Source organism: Megalops cyprinoides, chromosome 14, assembly GCF_013368585.1.
Source record: "Megalops cyprinoides isolate fMegCyp1 chromosome 14, fMegCyp1.pri, whole genome shotgun sequence".
Classification (NCBI taxonomy): Eukaryota; Metazoa; Chordata; class Actinopteri; order Elopiformes; family Megalopidae; genus Megalops; species Megalops cyprinoides.
The window spans coordinates 9600781-9620959 of NC_050596.1; the positions used below are offsets into that span (position 1 = coordinate 9600781).

Here is a 20179-nt window from a genome sequence, read left to right on the forward strand (position 1 = left end):
GAAGTTTTGCCTGATCGAAATTGAAAGAGAAGTATTTTTCGAGATCACACAAAGTGTTGAAACTATTAGCTGGCAGTCTGTGTCATTAAGGCACAGAGTGAAATGGATGCAGACATGCAGAAGTACAATTATAAATATAAATAATGTTGCTCAAGACACTTGCTCTTTGACGGTTGAAATGTTTTGAACTGTCTGTTGCTTTAAATGAAGTTGTTTCAAACACTACAGAGAACAGAATTCATCATGCGTAATTTGATTTATTTTCATATACACCCCTGATAAGTTACAGGATACAATTTTCACAAATGCGATTTATCGAGCTGCCATGAATTCAAGCTTCCAGTTTCATGCATCTCTTATGCTGTTTCACCGTGCTTGTTTGTACTTAAATATTCATTTGTATTTGGTAGTATTTTATTGCATTTGTTTGTGCCTTTTAAAATACAATGAGGAAACCATTAGGATAATACAAATTGCATGAATTGAAATTGCCTTTTCTTTTTTTCCCATCATACTGTAATAAGACTTTTACAGAGTTCATTTTGTCTTCTGTCTGTGAGATCCATCAATTTGTTGCTGACAAAATGGCCTTCAAAAACAGCTTTTATTAAGATCTCAAAGGGCACCTCTGTGCAGTTTACGCAGTATTTCTTCTAAATGTGTGTGGAGTTATGATAGCCTGGACAGCAGATGGCAAAGGCTGCCCTCACAGAAGTGATAGATAGTGATGTCACCACGGCTGTGACAAGTGCCAACGGGATTGGTACCTGTGAGGTTGAGCTCTGGCTGCTTTGAATTTGAAATCTTGAACCGGGATGACATCCGTTAAATGGTGAATGTGCAATTTGTATTCTGTGTGATGTTCTTTAACCTTTCACCGAGCCCTGAACAAGCATAATGCGATTTAGTCTCTGAGGACAGGAGGATGTTATTAAACTGTCAGCGCCCATAGCCCTGGGAAGTGCAGCCGTGAGAATTCAATACCTATACACACATCACTGTGCGATTAGGAGCACCAGATTCACCTTTGTGCCATCAGGAGCAATGTTTTATAGGAGCAAAGCTCAGAGTTCCAAAGAGGCAGAATATATTGCAGGACGCCCAGTGGCAGAATGATGGTTTGAGCCTTTTCTGTGGATGCCTACACCTTGTGTTTTTGTTTCCCAAGGTAACCACATGAGTGGGTTGTGTTGTGTGTGTGAATGCGGCACATTCTTATGATAGGTCGTAAGATGCCTAACATGGTTCAGGGAACGGTAAAACAAAATGAAGAAGAGCAGAAGAATAAAATGACCTGCATTCATTGATGCGAGAGAATCGATAATTGCCAGTGGACTGGCACTCATTCCTCTCTGTTGAAGGTATTGACTTTGTGTCATCACCAAATTTGCCAATTTAAAGGAACAAGAATGGGTCTGTGTAGCTTTTCAAATGGCTAGGTGCCTGGCTAATGTTTAATTTTTGGGGCTGGAGGAGAAGGGTACTCTTTGATGTCAGACCTGTGAAGGAATAAGAGAAAGAAGGGTCAAGGTGTGTGTGTGTGTGTGTGTGTGTGTGTGTGTGTGTGTGTGTGTTTGCCTGCATTTATCAATACCAGTCTGTATTTGTACAATTCCCTGTGTTTGTGCATGATTTGTCTCATTCTTAAATTGTAAATGTATCCAATGGGACTTTTAATTTCTCCTCTCTCTCTCTCTCTATTTATATATATATATATATATATATATATATATATACACATATATATATATATGTAAGGGTTTGTGTGGAAATGCTCTTAGTTCTATTGATTTTTAGAGCTGGCACTTTCTGAGGAAAAATGCTTTTGCCAAAAATAGATTGTCTACTTTTCCAGGCTATGGGTTGGTTTTGCTTTCAGCAAAAAAGTGTTCATAAATATAGAACTGTTCCATTAAACAGAGCTTTTCTAAACAAATGGGCCTGTTGTTACTCCATGTAACTGGATACTCTCAAGCATTTCTGAAGGCCTCACATAATATGATAACTGTTTGATATACTATATTTAAGCATGAAAAAAGGAAGGCTGATAGGCGTTTCCAGCTGATTGTTGATTTACCTTGTCAGTTTACAATAGCGGTGCGCAAAAAAGGTCTGTGAATACCATCTGTTCAAGGACACCAGCTTCTTTTTTTATGCTATAGCCCAGTTTTAGTTTGAGTGATTTCCCTTCATGTTGGATCTCATTCGTTTTCAGTGAGGTGGTGTTAGATAGGTGTTCAAGGCAGTCAAACTTAAAACCAGTATTTCATTACTTTTTTATTCTTCTTCCTGTTTTTCTTCCTACCATAATACTTCACTGAACTGAACAAAAATTCTTACTGTTTTAGGTCCAAGCCCACACCAAATATGCCCACCAGATGCATCTTTCACACTGGTCAATCGTTCAGTCGTTCATCTTGTATTTGATGCATCTATTAAACATGACTGTGCACATGTGAAAGATGCATTTCATAGTTCTTGGTCCCTGGCTTTGCACAGAAGAGTGGCAAACATGGTTTTGCGTTGCACTCAACGGGGATACATTGTTCATGATATTTAGCAGCATGCACAAATGAAGGTTTCACCTGAACAATGGGGCAGACACTGCTGTTACCATTCTCATGAAAGCTGAATTATCATGTGGTTAGGTAGTTACATTCTCTCAAAATCATATTATTATTACAATTATCAAACATGTGCAATCATAGTTCTTTACTTCTGGCTGTTTGTAAAACATGGTTTTAGCCTAATATTTCCCCAGAATTGATTGATTTGACTGGAGTGTGGCACATTTATATTTCATCATGCCTAGGTATGTGTAAAATAATTTCATGTTGCCCCGAGCAATAAATTACACCCATCATGGCTGTCAATCATGTTTCTCACCTATTCCAGTAACATTTGACAGTATTCACTTGTTCATCTCCTTATTCAACATATTCCTCAGGCCTGGACTGTCAGTGTGTGAAAACTGTTGGTCATGGCATTGAGTCCCTGGCCACGCCCGGGACTCAGGATGGTAGACACTGTTTTTATCTCTAGATGTGTGTATCCCTGCATTCACTTTATCAGCATTCAAACTAATATTTTCCAAATTTCTGAAACATTGGCATTAGGTGTATTCTTGCTAAAAGTCACCAACCATGTATTTATGCATATATTCTAATTGTAATATTTTGGGGTATTTGTGGCAAGAGGGTAATTGTGAACATAGTGTCATCATCAGTGTTTTGATCTTTACAGTCTTAATTGTTGTGTGCTCTGTTGCAGGTGAGACTTCACTGACAAGAGACAGTTACGAGAGACTCCCGCGGGGTGGCCAGATTTTACCTGCAGGATTCCCCTCTGCTTTCCTCTTTCCCGATGGGTTATCCTCAATAGAGACGCTGCTGACAAACATACAGGTACTCTGTGTGCAATTATAGCAATGTATTTTTCTGTGGCGGTGCTGTGTAGGGTGAATTATGAAAGGAAGAATGAAGACAAAGGAATGATTTTAATATGAAATTTTGTTCATTTTAATTTAATCAAGTTCATGTATGTTGAAACGTTGAACATTTCATTGAAAACTTGGTGGGAGTTACGCTCAATGACATGTTGCATGGTGAAAGTCAGCATTAACAAAGAGAGCGAAACCCTATGAATAATAATATGAGACATGTTTATTTCCATACTTCGAATTTGTGCTGGAGAATAATAGGTCAGTTGTTTTTTCATTGCAAGTGGAATATTTTGACATTCTGTTCTAAAGAGTTATTTTTCATCTTCGTATGAGGGTGGACTAACCACTTTGAAAGTACTAAGAAGGCCTTTGTATCACATGCTACTATTAGTTTGTGCAGAAGGTCTTATCTCTGAGTGCCTGTTTTTATAATATTGAAACATGCAATGACAATGTTATCTTGCTGTGTATGTCCAAAGGGCCTCTTGAAGGTTGCCATCGACAACAACCGAGCCCAGGAGAAGCAGATTCAGTTGGAGAAGACAGAGCTGAAGATGGAGCTGTTTCGTGAGAGGGAACTGAGGGAGACACTGGAGAGACAGCTCGCTGTGGAGCAGAAAAACAGAGGTACCTACAAAAATAACAACACAATGGAGCCTAATTTATCATATGTTTGTCATCTTGAACGAATTTTATGTATTTTTTCTGCCACAAAAAAGATTGTTAAACCTTGGGGGCACCTTTAACTTAGAATGCATATACAAACCTTTGCATTACATCTGCTCTAATATGGCGGTGTAGCTGCAATATTCGGTATAATACTTGTGAGTGACAAAGCTAAGCAAGTTTTGCTTTTATTCATTCCTACTCAGTTTCTTTCAGTTTCAGTGGCTGCTGGTGTGGTAATGATGTGTAAATACGGATAGAACATAGTACTCAAAATTTAGCTCCCAACAGAAAGGGCAAAGCACTAAAGCTGTGAGACTGAGTACCACATTGAGCCTGTGGTGAAAAGCCAAATAAAAAGCAGAATCATCATGAATGCAGCCTCTTTTTTTTCCCCCAGCAATAATTCAGAAGCGGTTAAAGAAGGAGAAGAAGGCCAAGCGGAAACTGCAAGAGGCCCTTGAGTTTGAAACCAAAAGGCTCAACCAGGCAGAGCAGACCTTGAAGGAGACCTCACCGACAGACAGTGTCAGAACTCTGAGTGGTGAGACATTTAAATCACCTTAATCTATGCACAGGACTAGAATAATTCTATTCTATGATGTACTGTCACCGGAAAATGAGTTTTTAAGTAATGATTGCCAGATATCCCTTAAAATTTCCCTCATTACAAACACAATTTATGACGTTTTGAGATATTGTTTATCATAGAAGGATTACAAATATCTAATATTTTATTCTCATTGATCATAGTAGGAGGCCATTCTTACAGTACACTGTATGTTGGGAAAGTAAAGTAGGATAAAGTAGGATTCACGCTGGACTTAAGTGTGTGTTAAAAGCCCTTAAGTGATTTTGAACTGCCTTCATGTGCTTAATTGGAAATCCACTCATTGGGTGAGGTTTTGATAAACTATCAGATGTTATATTGTTGAACCCAGGGTTAAGAGGATTCTTATCTGAATTTGAAAGTTGGAAGTTTAAATTGTGCAAAGTTCTTCCTAAGTAAATCAAATGCCTTTAAATGCAAAAAGCCGCATATGGGCAGGTGGCAATGCATGCCGAGTCATCTGTTCATTCTTCCCATTTACCAGTATTACAGAAAGGATAAAGTCACTGAAAGAGCAAAATTACCGCACAGCCAAACATGCTTAAATATTGCTGAGTGTGAAACGGGCCCAGAGCAACCAATTGCTTCTTCAGTTTCTTAACATCGCCTTGCATAGACAACTGGTATTTAACATGCTACATTTTTCAATGCATTGAAAACAAAAGAAAACCTGTTTTGAAGAATAAGTGGCAAGATTTTACAATATATATATATAACCTAATGCATATTTTCTGTAAGAATCGATTGCTTGCATGAAGAAAGTTTCAAACACATATTTTTGTGTTTGTCTTTCCTACAGACTCTCAGCAATTAATAAGCTTGCATTTTCTTCCTTGACATTGATGTTTAATCATATTTATCCTTTCATTTTCCTAGACCCATTAACCCAAGAGATTGAGACTGACCACAGCGGTGGCAGAACAGATGCTGAAAGGACAATACAAGGTACGTGTTTTGTGGAGGCCATAAATCTGCTCTCTTTTACAGAATATGAGCTTTAGTTTAACTGAGCCTGCTGTTCTGGCATGCAGCTCGCCATCTGGGCCACAGCACCGCAAGGTCAAGATGAAGGTCATGCCAGTGTTCAAGAATAACCAGCATTTTATTGAGTCACAATCAAATACTCTTTTTTCTGGCCCAAATTCAGTATAACCAAAATTCATGTTGCCCTTAACTTTGAATAATAAATGTTAAACAACAGCATCCATTTGACAGGTGCTGAATAAACAATTGTTGTACAAGAATTTAAAAAAAGGTTAGTTGCCTTTAATGACAGTGTGCAGCATGGTTTGCTTTAATATGGGCCAGTGTGTACTTCTTTTTTACTTTTTAATATTTTCCTCAGTAGTTTACAAGCCAAGAACCCACAGAAGTTGATACATCTGTACTACATCGGTACATTATACTGTAATCTATACTATAATAGAAAAGTCAAAACTTAATGAATTTAGTTTTTCAAAAATCTGCTTTGTATTAGGAACAAGCTTGGCATGGTTTGTTATTTCATTACTTGGTAGTATGCAACTTTTTGCCATTTATAAAAAGTAAATAATGTGAAGTCCATTTTTTTATCAATTCATTAAATTAATGTTGTTGCCTTTTCTGCTTCAAGGGTCAACGATCAAGCTGTGTTTGGGGAGTTTAACAGTGTAGTTCAGGTTTTCAGAGTTTAATTCTGTTTCATGCTATCAACTCTGATTAACCCTTTACTAGCTATTTTCTCACATGGCAAATGATCAGTTTGTTATTCAGCAGCTTCAGGAGTTCATAATGAGTTGATCATTTGAATCAGCTGTGTTGGAGCAGGGAGAGATCTAAAACATGAAGGACAAGTGGCCCTCCAGGAGAGGTTTGGACACCCCTGCTCTAAAGTAACAAAAGATGGTATATACTGCGAACATGTGGCAAGGATGAGGCCCAAAACATGAAAGCAATGAAGGAATAATGGCGAAAAGATTAAAAGGAAGTGGCATATCGTAAAATTACCATTGTAGGCTAAAACAATCCGAAGAACCAGCACAATTACAGATTTTATAACAGCTGCTTAAGGAATGCATGTACACTGCTTTTAGGTTGTGCTGTGTCTACAGATGTGTCATAATAACCCTTTAGATTTAGATTTACAGTTACATTTTGTCACTCAGCAGACGCTCTTATCCAGACTCCAGAAGTCAAACATCCAGAAAAACAACACAAAGCGTTACACAAACAAGAGCCAGTATGAAACACAAATGGATGGACCCGCAAAAGTGCACATGGCCCAACACGCAAGTGTATCACAATATAGTTGACAGGAGTGTGCCGTTCCAATACAATACCAACAGATACCCAGGGCCTCGCTGGGTTAAAGGTAATGTAATGGCATGATAACGTAACAAACAATTAACACCACTGCCTTTTAAAAACACACTATATGGACAAAAGTATTCGGACACCTGAGCGTTACACCAACAGGGACTGTAATGACATTGTATTCAAATACATATACTTTAATATGGAGTTTTTGCAGCTATAACAGCTTCCACTCTTCTTGGAAGGCTTTCCACAAGATTTTGGAGTGTTTCTGTGGGAATTTGTGCCCATTCATTCTGTAGAGCATTTATAAGGTCAGGCACTGATGTTGGACGAGTTCTTCCACACCGAACTCATCAAACCATGTCTTTATAGTCCTTGCTTTGTGCACTGGGGCACAGTCATGTTGGAATAGAAAAGGGCCTTCCCCAAACTGTTGCCACAAAGTTGGAAGGACAGCATTGTCCAAAATGTCTCGGTATGCTGAAGCATTAAGATTGCCCTTCACTGGAGATAAGGGGCCTAGCCCAAACCCTGAAAAACAGGTGTGGCCAAATACTTTTGTCCATATAGTGTATGTTCTTTTAAAAGTTAATATGATAAAGAATTAAATGCACAAGTTTTCTCTGATGGGAGAAGAAGTATTATATCTTGTATCTGGTGGCTGGTTTGACTGTTTGGACTTTTGATACACACATGACATTAAGAAAAAGAAGGGTCGAGGTGTGTGTGTGTGAGATGTTCACTGTTGGTTGCACAACAGGCTAGATTCAGTGTATCAGCACTGCACGGTGCACATTCCAGGACTACAACCAAAAAATGGAAGCAAGTTTTATCTTTTTCTTCCATTTTTACCAACATTCAGCCATGACTGAATAAACAAGGTTGTACGGTCATTAAAAATTAAGTAACATTTGCTTAAATGTGTCACTAATGGCAAATCACACTTTAGTCACATTGAATTAGACCTAGAGATAATTACAAAGCTTATAGCTTTAATTCAGTTTTCTGTTGGACAGAACAAGGAAATTTGGAAATAGAGATCAGAGGACAGCAGTTTACACTGGGAAGTCACTTGAATAAATGTAAGTCACTTGACTGTGATTAGCTTGGATTGGGATATATTGAAATAGTGCTTAAACAATAAACATTATTTTGATCTTGATTATTGAGGAGGGATCAAATATCTTTGAAGTGCCGGCAATTTTTTGCATTTTTAATTCAAGTTCCCATGGAGTCATGTCCTTACAAGAAGGATATTTGTGTAAAACGATCTGCTTTGCCTTTACTTATACCCAGCGGCAGTGTGAGAACACAACCTTTTCATATCGAAAAGTCTCAGTTTTCCATACTCCCTCTTAAAACACTCCTTAATTTTATTATCCTGCTTTCTGTTAAAAAATAAAAAATAATCTTGGAAAAATAAGCAATTAAAATCATGAGAAAGAATGATTTGTACCATAGTTTTGGCATGGTTTAATGAAACATCAGGCTGCAGAATTATGAAGGGGAAAAAAACACAAACAGATAGTTAATTTGCTATTACCATTATGACATGCGTTGTGATGCAGAAAACACATATATTAAATATTACATTACAACAGGTAGTACTTACAGTGGACCCTCAGAAAGAAAGGGTTTAACAATAAAATACAGTAACAAAAGTAACAGTAAAAAAATTGGTCACTACTTGTAGTTTCTGAACTTTTTAATTACTATTAAATGTTCACATATATAAATTGACATTATTTGCATGGCATCTTGTTTTTATCTTGTACAGTATTTTCAGGCAAGTCTAAATTGTCTAAACATTTGCTTTAATTTGCTACTAGTTTATGTTTCTTCAAAAGGGTTTTGGCTGGAAATATGCTATTAGAAAACTGATATTGTCAGTTATTTTGGGAGTTGAATCATGTTTTGAACGTAAATTACAGAAGACATTGTCAGAGATATCTGTTAATGTTGTATGTGCAGACACCATTTTGTTGGTTTTGTTCTGAAATCACAAGTGCTACATAATATATCTAAAAAAATATAACAACTGAAAATATAATGATAATAATAAGTTAACTCATGGCATACATATTCACACATAAAAAACAAACTGCACGTATGCATGATACTTTCTTTTCACTTTGCTACAGTAAAAAAAGACACACTAATGAGAGTATCATTTTAGACCTCTAATTATTTCGATTTGTCTTGTGTCACACTTTCTAATTTGACTATATTAACACAGTCTGTGCTCATTAACTGCTTCCCCAGTGTTTGAATCTGTTCCAGGAGTGGGCATGTGTGTATTTCCAGGAACCCAGTTACTGAGAGCGCATGATGCCACTGATTCCTGGTGATGCCCAGTATCGCTCCTGATCTCTATAGCCTGGCACCTGCTGAAATGCAGGGGCACTTATATGACCTGATGTGGAAACATAAAGCACATTGTTGCAAATTTAAACATCTAAACAGTTAAAGGGAAATTAAAATTAAATGAATGAAGCGGAGTGAAGCAAATAAACGCAGCAATTAGTGGGTCCCTTAATTGTCCTCATAAAATATTTGCATGGGTATAATTTGCATAATTTGCATGTATTAATTAATCTTTAAAAGGAATTTTATGCTGAGAGATGCCAAAAAATTACTGTTGTTTTATTTAGCATCTACTGAAATATTTATCATCTTAAATGAACTTTCAATCATGATTTTCATTTTGAAATGTCATATTTGTAACATGCTTTAATGAAAGTTTTCTTTCATATAACAATATTTGTCTCTCTTATTTCTTCAAATATTTCATATTTCATGATTCATTTTGTAATAGGGATTATAGTTTACCCACATATCTGCTGAGATGTGAACGTTTTTCAGATTTTTTCAGATTGTAGATTCAGACTGAATTTACTCATCTGTGTGTCTCTTAGAATGGGTGGGACAAAGTTGCATGCTGCGAGTAAATGTAAATTGACCTGGAAAACCACACCTCCCTGTCTGGATCCTGGTGGCCATTAGATTTTCTCATGGAGTTGTTAGTCCTCATTACAGAACACTCAACACTCACTTTAATTATGAAAGCTGAGCAGATACTTCCAAGAGAATAAAACAGCTCTGGAACAGAGATGAGCCTTTTCAATACTTCAGCATAAAATGGTACAGGTTTAAAATATCAAAAATCAAATATTTTATTTTTAAAAGGAGAAACACCACAGGGTGTTTAGTTCTAAATTGCTGGAGGTTTTCTCTAACTTTATTTGTAAGGTAATGTTAAGTCAATATAAGAACAAAACAGCATAAGCAAACCAGCCAAGTGTCAAGTCAGAGTATGTGTATCTTGGAAAATAATGACACACATTAATTTTGGGCAAACTCTGTCCCAAACATGCATCTCCCACACAGGAGCGCAAGTGGGTGTGTTTGGATGTGCTTACTAGTAACAAAGGTGCGCAGCTCTCTGCAGAAGCACTTAAGCAGGGTTTGCACGTATGTACTTCAAGTCTGAATTGGCCCCACAATGAATGTAAAAAAAAAATAATAAAATTTGAATTTTTAAAGGTTTTTATGATGCAGTTTTACTCTGATAAAACACTAAGTAACTGAAGGTCAAATTGAAGAAATGTAGGAGATATGATATGGCAATTTCAGTGTAGTAATGCTCACATCCAAATTTTTTGAAAATTTTCATAAAAGCAGTAATTGTGGAACAGGCTTTCCAATATCCGACAACAGAATCATGTTAAATACATTAACTTATAAGGTGGTTAGAAAAATAGATAGATAGATAGATAGATAGATAGATAGATAGATAGATAGATAGACAGACAGCTTATTGACCTCAGAGAGTCCATGGTCCATGACCAGTGCATGTTACATACAGTCTCATAACATATGTTAAAAATAAACAGTGTGACAGACAAAAGTTTATTCCAGAAAGCATTAATTAGAGTCCTTCCTCTGGCATGGAGACTAGATCATTCAAGTTTCAGTATGAGGAGTTGTGTTGTAACCTTTGTAGTCAGAAAGAATTGGGCAGCAGTGCAACTGGAAAGCTCTGGTGAGACACGCACTTGAAGTTTCCTCTGCTTTCAATTCCGGAATGATATCTTTCTAAAAATTTATGTTGTCTAATAATATGTCACTCAACAACACTTACCATTCAAGGCAAGCTTCTTCCCTGAAGGCAATACATTTGTTTTGACAAGAAATTTATGTAAGGAGCATTAATGTTAAAAGCTATTTCTGTACTATTCACGTATTTTATGAATGCGCTGACAGTCACAATATTCTTCTGTATCTTCCATGTTTGTGCATGTCACATTGTCCCAGCCTTGGCCACCATCTGAATTTTTAACTTGTCAAAAGTTAATGAGGCAAAGCTCTTACCAGTGGGAATAAACCATTCACAGATATTTTTAAATAAGTGTACTTAACACTATACATTTCCAAAAGAATTTAAATCCCAAATATAACATGGTATTTTGTTGGAAATAAAGGCAACCAGTAACTTCACCGTGCTGAGGCTGTCATGAATACAGTCTGTCTAATACAGGCTGTCTAATACTGAAGAAATGTAGATTCTTATGTCTGTCATGAATTCAGAGTGAGGCAGCTCTGTCAGAGTTGGGATATGTCAAGCCTCGATTCCAGCCATACTGAGAGCAGTGCGGTTACCCACAGTTTATTTTTAACCATGAGTTCACACTGTAATGAGTTTCACACATAACCTGACAGTGTTGCTGGAATAGAGACTGCCTGAGTGCCAGTCCTTAGAGATTCAGCTCTGTGTGCCACTATTAACCCATGTGTTTGTCTTTTCATACAACACTCTGCTTTTCCTCACAGCACACAGATCACAAGTCAAACGTCTTTATTGATTGTGAGCCCGGCATCTGCTGTTTGTTTCTGAAAATGTTTCTGCCTCTATTGTGTCTCGCCAGTGTACTCGACCCCAGACAGCACAATGCTTGTACAAAATGTTACAGCTTCTTTTTTCTCTCTTTTGTGTGTTTGCTGTGTAAATTGAAGTGTTTATACATTAACAGAGAGAGGAGATGCGGTTCAGAATTGGAGATGCCACGTTCTTTCACAGAACAAATGTCAAAGCAGCAAAAGTCAAACAGGCAGTGGCAATCAGATGCTTTTACCAGCTCCCGCACAGAAAGCTGTGGCGCATTGCACATATGCAAATGTTTTTAACACATGTGGCATAGATTCTGAAAACCTAACGTTTTCGTGGTCAACTTATTAAATTTGTAAAGCATTCAAAATGCACAGTGTACATTATATCTTAAAGAAATATCATTCTTTTTATGGCATAATGGCCTCTTGGTTTTGTGTCTCTGGAAAATGAGATTGGAAACTCTTGTGAAATTCAGGTTTTAAACTGCTCAACTCCAACAGAAACCATTCTGTGGCTGTGTCTTAGCTATGTTTGGTCAATTCCAAACAGAAGAGCTTACTGCTGTTGTGGTGGTAGCGAAATTTCAGTAAACTAAATCAAATATTGCCAACTCAAACCTTTTAAAATCCTGTGTGCCAATATTTGGTTTGTTGCCAACTTCGACAATTATTAAAGAAGCACAGTTTGAGAGACATTGGTGAAAAAAAGGCTCACAACAGAGGAGATGCCGGTAATTGTGCAGAATGTTCACATAGATGCCACTACTGTTTGCTAGTGCATACAGCTGTATATGAGTACAGTCAAGGAGGGACCAGGTGTTGTTACGGCCTGTTACAGTTGTCACCACCTTTTTTTCTGAGGATGGGGGGGTGGTCAGGGTTTTAACTGAGGCAATGTTTTCTTCAGAAGAACAGAACTGAACTTGGGCCAATTTCATTTTGTTAAATTATTTATGCTCATGTGTTTATTTCTTCACAGATGGAAGACTGTTTCTGAAAACCACGGTGATGTACTGATTAAAGAGAGGATTGTGTAGCCATCAAGAATAGGAAGATCTGCAAATCATCCCCTTTTACCAGGCTGATCTAAACAGAAAAAAACTTGCTTCCTTTGCGTCAGACATTTCCCAGGAAGTGGCATCATATGGCTCTTATCATCTGTAGAAGTTATATGTGCATAAAAGTTTATTGTGTCACTGTACCTGACAAAAACAACAATTCCATTGTTCAGCATAAATGCTTAATAGGACAAGTTTCTCTGGTCCTTTCAGCATTTACTCCCCATAACGGCAACACAGACAAGGCAATGTTTGTATTTATGTAAATTGCTCATTAAATAGGTGACAACAAACAATTTAGATGTCTAAATACAAGACACTTTTATGCATATACCCCATTGTGTCTAAACTTTAAATTAGAGATATTTTTCCACTACCACACACAGCAGTAATAGCCAGGACTGAACTATGCTGTATAAATAGTTACAAATCCCCTATTTTGAAGGTATAATATTTCAAAAGGAAATGTCAGAGAGTGCAGTGGTGATGATTCCCAGCACTGATTTTGTTAGGACCATTTTTAAACCAGCAACACAGTTTTGAACAAGAAATCAAAGTCAGAATTTTTATTTTATGTAAACTATTATACTTTGCTTTTCAATTTCAAGACAATACACAAAGTCAAAGACAGCCTCTGGGGGGAAATGCTGATTTAACATGCTCATGACAATAAAAATATGGTTCAATGTTTTGTAAATGAGACGGAATCCATCTTATTTTTACCACTGTATATATCAGATTAGAGGAGCGACTCGGGTTAACTAATAAGGTTATGTGTACATAAAATTAATGGGTGGAAATGTGTATGCATTAGATTGATTAAAAACAAAAACAGTAAACGCATTTACATTGAATTTATAGTTCTTTTTGTTAGTTTCTGTGTGTTTTGTTATGCCATCTTTTTTTTTTTTTTTTTGAAGGCTGAAATTTTAATTGAAATCTTCCAGGCATGCCAGTGTCTTTTTTTTTCCTGGGGTTAGGGTATTAATTTTTTTACAAAAATGAAATTGTTTTGCCCCACCTTTCAACAACATTTTGACAGCTGTTTGTCCTTCTAATTACTCATTATTTGTTTCAGTCTGAAACAAAATTCAGATGTTTAAGGTTTGGTTGCAAAAGTAGCACTGTCTCTTTCATTCTTGAAAGTTCAGGCTGAACAGCTTCCTGAATTAGTCTGTCTCTCGGCTTTCACAGGGCTGTGCAGAAAACTGGAACCACACCTATGGCATGTATTGTCAAGAGAAAATTGTTTTTTTCTTCTTCTTTTTAAACACTTTTATAATGCCTAGTTAATATGTTCTCTGAAACACCAGCAGGATGTTGACACACCTCATCTTTCCTGAAATATGAAAGAAATATCACCATGTCAGAGTATACATTAATTGTCTGTTGATGTCTTGAACAAAACTGATCAGAATGTTGCCATACTCAGTGGTTCTGTGTTTATTAAGCATTAAATTGTCGATAAGTTTTTCCACTGCAGTCTTCATTGGACAGTCATACCATTACCAACAAGATACTGTATTGAGCATTCAATGTGCTGTCGTTTATTTATAAAAAATTTAAAACACATTTGCTAAATATGCTTTTTAGGTCTGGCATTTGTAAGATTATAGGCAGCTATTTTTGTAATTATTATATTTATATTGTTTAAACGTTATTATAGGTCCCAGGCATTTAAGTTTTAGTAAATTAATAATTTAAATGATATGTTATTATTGAAGTCATTTTAATAAAGCTAACATGGGTTTATTATTTGTCATATAGATTATAAGTACAATGCATTCAGGTAAACACTGTAGAAAGATTTATGAGCATATTGTTCCTCTACACTTTGAATTACAATGCAGGAAATTTTGAATAGTATGGAGTATTTGAGGAAATGATGAGAAAATTTCATTGTTTTGTTTCACCATGTGAGTGCGTGCGTGCATGAGAGTGTGTGTGCGTGAGTATATGCATTTGTGTGGTTGTGTGTGTTTTATATATCTTAATGTTACTATATAATAATGTGTAAATGAAGATAAAACGTATCTTTTAAATGTAAATAAATCATTTTATGTGTAAATATGTGTCACACCAATTCCATACTATATATTGCTAATTAGCTGTGAGTTGCTACAAATGTCTTCAGATTTTGTCTTGCATTTTTGTCATGCATTTTCAGATTGCATTCAATAGGCCTTGATGGGGACAAAATAGCTAATCAAAACTGCTCATCAGAATTTTACAGAGCATTGAGTAAAACATTTTTCTTTATAAAATTTTCAGTTTTGAAACTGATTTTTTTTTTTTTGAAATTGAAAAAAAAGAATCACTGGGCAATTAACTATAGGGTCTCCAATTTCATATTATCAGAATCATCCTTTTTGAATTATAGAAGAGGAAATCTGATGAAAATACTGATGAAAAATTTCTGTTCCTCTGATTTCTTTGCTGAAAATCCTCACACCATTTCACAGAGCTCTATGTTTGTGGAGCCTCTGTTCATGAGATGGATTTGTCTCAGAAGAAAATGAGCTACACATTTACACATCATAGTAAATTGTTCAAAAAACATGTAACGCAGAAGTACTTTTACTTGAGTATTTTTTATTAACCTTTGTACTTTTTTACTCTTACTCTGTTATGGAGAGTCTTAAGCGTCAGAATACGTGGAAAATAATGAGGCACACCCTCATTTTGAGCAAACCGCCTTCATTTTGGGCAAACTCCACTCCAAAAAGCACATCTCACATATAGGTCCTAAGGGGGCTGTGTCTGATAGCTGTCAATAGTAACAGAGGTGCGATGCTAACTGCAGAAGCACCTAACTGGGATTGGCGTGCACGTATCTCAAGACTGAATTGGCCATGAAGTTTCCAGGATGAGTACTTTTAATTATACTCAAGTACTTCCCTGAAGTAACAGTGCTTTTCCTTGAGCAGGATTTTCCAGTACTCTTTCCACCACAGGTAAACAAAGCCCCAACATCAAATAGAGACCTGAGCAGGTGAAGAATGCTAAAGAGGGTCCAGAAAGTATTCATTCACTGAATGAATGTGATACTGTGTTGAGCTGCACTTGGTTAGTACCTGGTCTTCTTTTCAGTTAATTATCAAAAAAATCCATTAAAATGTGGATTAAAAAAACCCCAACTCCCTTCACACTATGTTGTGTGAGGTGAGGTCCTTTGAATGAGGCATTAAACCAATATCCTGTCTTACGGATGTCAGTGAAGATGCTGTGTCACTTTTTGAGAATAGTGATGTTAAGGCCACCCTTCCTAAATGTCCAACCTTGATTATGAGCCATAGGCTGGCCTCCATAAGGCAGACTACTCACCAGTCCGTACCTATATGATGTGACCAAGATGCTACTAATACATTACAGATGGGGTAAACAGTCAGATTTTATGCAATTCATCCAAACTCGTCCAAGTGAGTGGCCAAGAAAGAGGTATAGGTTGATTGAACAGATGATAAAAGTAATGTCAGCTAATCAGAACAGACCGTAATGTATTAGTGAAATTGCAAAACAGAATTATCTGTCAAGGGGCAGGGCTACATTATCTAAATTAACATTACACAAGCACGGACATGGAAGGCCACTGAGGGAAATGGAAGGCCAGATAAGAGTGGTCTGCATTTAGACATTCTGCAGTAATTATTAATTTATGCTCATCTGTGGTCTTATTAATGAAAATGAAATCCAGGAAAGAGAACAAGGAGGGATAATGTACCGTGAAATTGAGTTTCATTTGTACAGGGGACACCTTTTAACATTCGGTTTCTTCACAGGAAATGAAGCTGGTGGAATTCTTTACAAAGCAGGCTTTGTGTTTATTTTCTTGTCTTGCGCCTCTGGGCCAAGGCAAAGATTTGTCCGGTTTATTTTTATGGCTGGTTTTATCGTGTTTGTGATGTTTGGAATCAGAACCGCTGGTAACTGTTGTGCACTTTGACAGCTCCACCAGCTCTACCTCTGAAAAAATGAAAAAATATCTTCAAAGGAAATACCTCGTTGTTGTTATATTTGATTCCAGCCATGGAGAACATACACGTTTGACTTTGTTGCTACTCATTGTTCAGTTGAAGAAAATTCCAGAAAGGGGTTTATCTGTGTAGTAGCAACTGTTTGAGATGATCTGCCCTATTAGGCTTGCACTTTGCTTTCAGTTAGAATGTATGTTTAATATATGACTGATTATTCAGCCTCTTGGTTTCTGATCAATAATGGGGCCTGCTCCCTCCCAATTAAACAAATGAGAATTCCCTGTGTCCATGGTGATGAATGTCATCCTGGGATTTTTTTCATGTGTTGTTTCTGTCAAGAGGATGAGGAGAGAGAATGCTGTGCAGAAGAAAAAAAACAGCATAAGCTATTAACCTCCCTCTAGCTCATCAGCGTTATTCTGCAATCTTCCTTCAGAACCATTAGAATACCCTGAAGAAATAACTTTCCAATTAAACTGGATCAAGGAGAAAAATGTCTTTTTATCTCCAACTCCTGAAGTTCTTTATTCCAATCATTTAAATTGGAATTGATTTTACAATTTAGCTGCTGACTTCTATGGACACACAGCAGAGAGGGCAAAATATTGTTGCGTTCCTGGAATATTTGTCATGGCAATGCGCTCCTCATAAATTCACGGGGAGCCCAAATCCTTAATGTGTTTCCCCTACGGTCGTCGGAGACAACAGATTTTTGGCGCAGCATGGTCACATGCAGAAATCACATCAGATACTCCCTCCCAGGTTGTTCCACGCATGCCCTCCACAATGCTGGCAACATTTCCTTTTTATTGGGAAGACAGCACTGTTATTGTTGAAATGAACACATTTGCCAATTTACAGCAGTGAGATAAAATCACTTTCAGTGCTAATGGCCACCATGCCTGTTTTAAAGAAGCCTTACGTGTAATTTAGGAAGTCTCCTGAATAATACTCTCTGTATCTGAGAATATATCAAGCGTCAGAATTGTCACACTGTGTCTGCCTCCTTAATGAACGCCCTGTTTGCAAATCAAGACGTTTGTGACTGTGACTTCTCCTCATAAGTAATAAAACTCTGTTGCCATGAGGAACGAATGCAGCGTTCTAATTAGTAAAAAAGCAGATGTTTCGGTTTATGTATGACTTTCATCAGGTTTGTCCCATCAATCAAAACTTCTGATTCTTTTTTCTAATTCCGAGCTGTCTTAGAATTAGTTTACACTCCATTGGTGTACACAGTCAAGATGCACATACTTTCTTGTTGATGGTCCAAACAACAATCATTGTTTGCACCAGAGTGTGCTGGACATACTGTTCACATCAGTAGGTGTTCCTTAACTCCTGTCTTGAATCTTGTATGGTTTTTGGCTTGTTAATGGCTGCCTTCTCTGGGGAAGTTGAGGCTAAGCATATGGAAAGGAAGGGGTCTACTACCTGAGGCCTGGAGCTCAGCAGCTTGGCTGAATGGGGTCAAAAAATGACGAATCCTCACTTACCTCTGCGGCTAATGACCCTTCATTAACATCCTCCCAAATACAGGTACAACCTTCTGGCTTTACTTATGTAGGAATTCAAGTTTGACCCAATTGAATCCGTAAAGACTTTTTAACAAAGCAAGAAAACAATGCAAGAAAAGCTTAAGTTGGATTTGGCATGATGGTCTCCTTTGAATGTTACTCTCCCAGGCAGAATTTCTGTCATAAAAATGGAAAAGTGATGTAATAATAAGTAGAATAATGATACAATTAAGCATAAAGATTAGAGAGAAAGAACGTGTAAGATTGTCAGACTGAGAGGCATGCATGTTTAAAGGAGGGTTTCTATAGAATATATAAGCTATTGTTCTACAGACTTCATTACCATGTGCTTACTGAGAAATATTTACTTCAGATCCATCAACTCACTACAAGCCCTCGGGAGCATACATTAAAGTATTTGAAAATAAAAATTAAATGAAGACAGCTGCTGGCTTTAACAACAACACAGAAAACAAAGTTGCCCACAGATGCACTGGAACAGCATGCAATTAAGTGGAGAAGGCTATCAACTTTACATGCTCTCTAATAGAAACAACATGCCAAGCTTACGATACAGTAAAGGTGTCGGGAGATGTTGCAAAACCTCTGCGCTCATTTTCCAATCCTTTACTGCAGAAAATAAACGGTAAAGATTTTAATTTTAATTAATGTAAATATTTTGCATAGTTTTTAATGATCTCATTAGCTCATTCAGTCATGCATCTGGTGCTGCTTTATAGTATTTTCCTTTTTTTTTGTCGTTCTTTCGAAAGCATCGGTGCACTAAAAATATACTGCTGTGTAGGGAAAGGGATGAGTGCAGTCTAGAAATAGTGGACATGTTGAAAGAATGTTCTTGTAATGCAAATGGTAAAATACCTTGATCGTATGTAACATTTTTCACCTTGCTTGTCAGAAACAATGTACCATGTAAAAAGGATATGCCAGGATGGTAGTCCTGCATGTGCGTCTATAAATGCATACCTGTATGTATATGTGTGATGCGTTTTGTAACCAGTGGAGCAGTGGCATATGCGGGATTTTACAAATGCAGGACACTCAATGGGTCATTGTGAACTACCAGATTAATTCATACAACAGAAATTGAGCAGACTAAATATACTGTTGGTCAAGCTTCTTTGCATTAATTCTTTGTTCACCACATACTCTCCACCTCTTGCGAAATGCTTGCACAAAAGTAGCCTACTTAGGTTCATAGTTGCCCACTTAATCATCGGGTACTACAATACTTTGTTTGTTTACATTGCTATGCAATAACATTCCATACATTTTCTTACTATCAACCAATACAGAAACACTACACAGAATGAAATTATCGTGGGTCAGCTTCCTGTTTCCCTACAATGTGACACAGCTACATTCAGCTGCTTTATCCAAAGGTGTTTTCTAACTGCAAGTTGATTTGCTGGCTATCAACCAATCACTGCGTTTGTGTCAGTCAGGCCTTGATAGAACACAAAACTACAAAATGTAGTTGGCATGATGGTGTAGTTGATCCTGATAGTACAATGCCAGCATTTAATTATTTGGGATACATTATTTGTATTTATGTATATATATGTTTTTCTTTTTGTGTTTCTTTTACCTTTTATGTCTGATCCTTCATCTGGTGAATTTTCTAATGAATCCATTGACTACCCTTGAGTAGAGAATAATAATTCCATGAATTGTCTTGAACACTCGTGCTGATCACAGTAAACCTGGACAGA

The 20179-nt window shown here is 36.9% G+C and overlaps 1 protein-coding gene across 1 annotated transcript in view; it reads left to right on the forward strand.

Annotated features, from left to right (window-relative positions):
* The window catches only part of LOC118788896 (dachshund homolog 1-like), an 87500-nt gene extending 73791 nt beyond the window's left edge, over positions 1-13709 (forward strand). Inside the window, exons 7-11 of the mRNA XM_036545091.1 lie at positions 3271-3404; positions 3922-4069; positions 4509-4652; positions 5595-5663; positions 12880-13709. Of these exons, the coding sequence (XP_036400984.1) occupies positions 3271-3404; positions 3922-4069; positions 4509-4652; positions 5595-5663; positions 12880-12917 (533 nt within the window). The 3' untranslated portion in view covers positions 12918-13709. The remainder of the gene's footprint in view (positions 1-3270; positions 3405-3921; positions 4070-4508; positions 4653-5594; positions 5664-12879) is intronic.
* The last annotated feature ends 6470 nt before the right edge of the window (positions 13710-20179 follow it).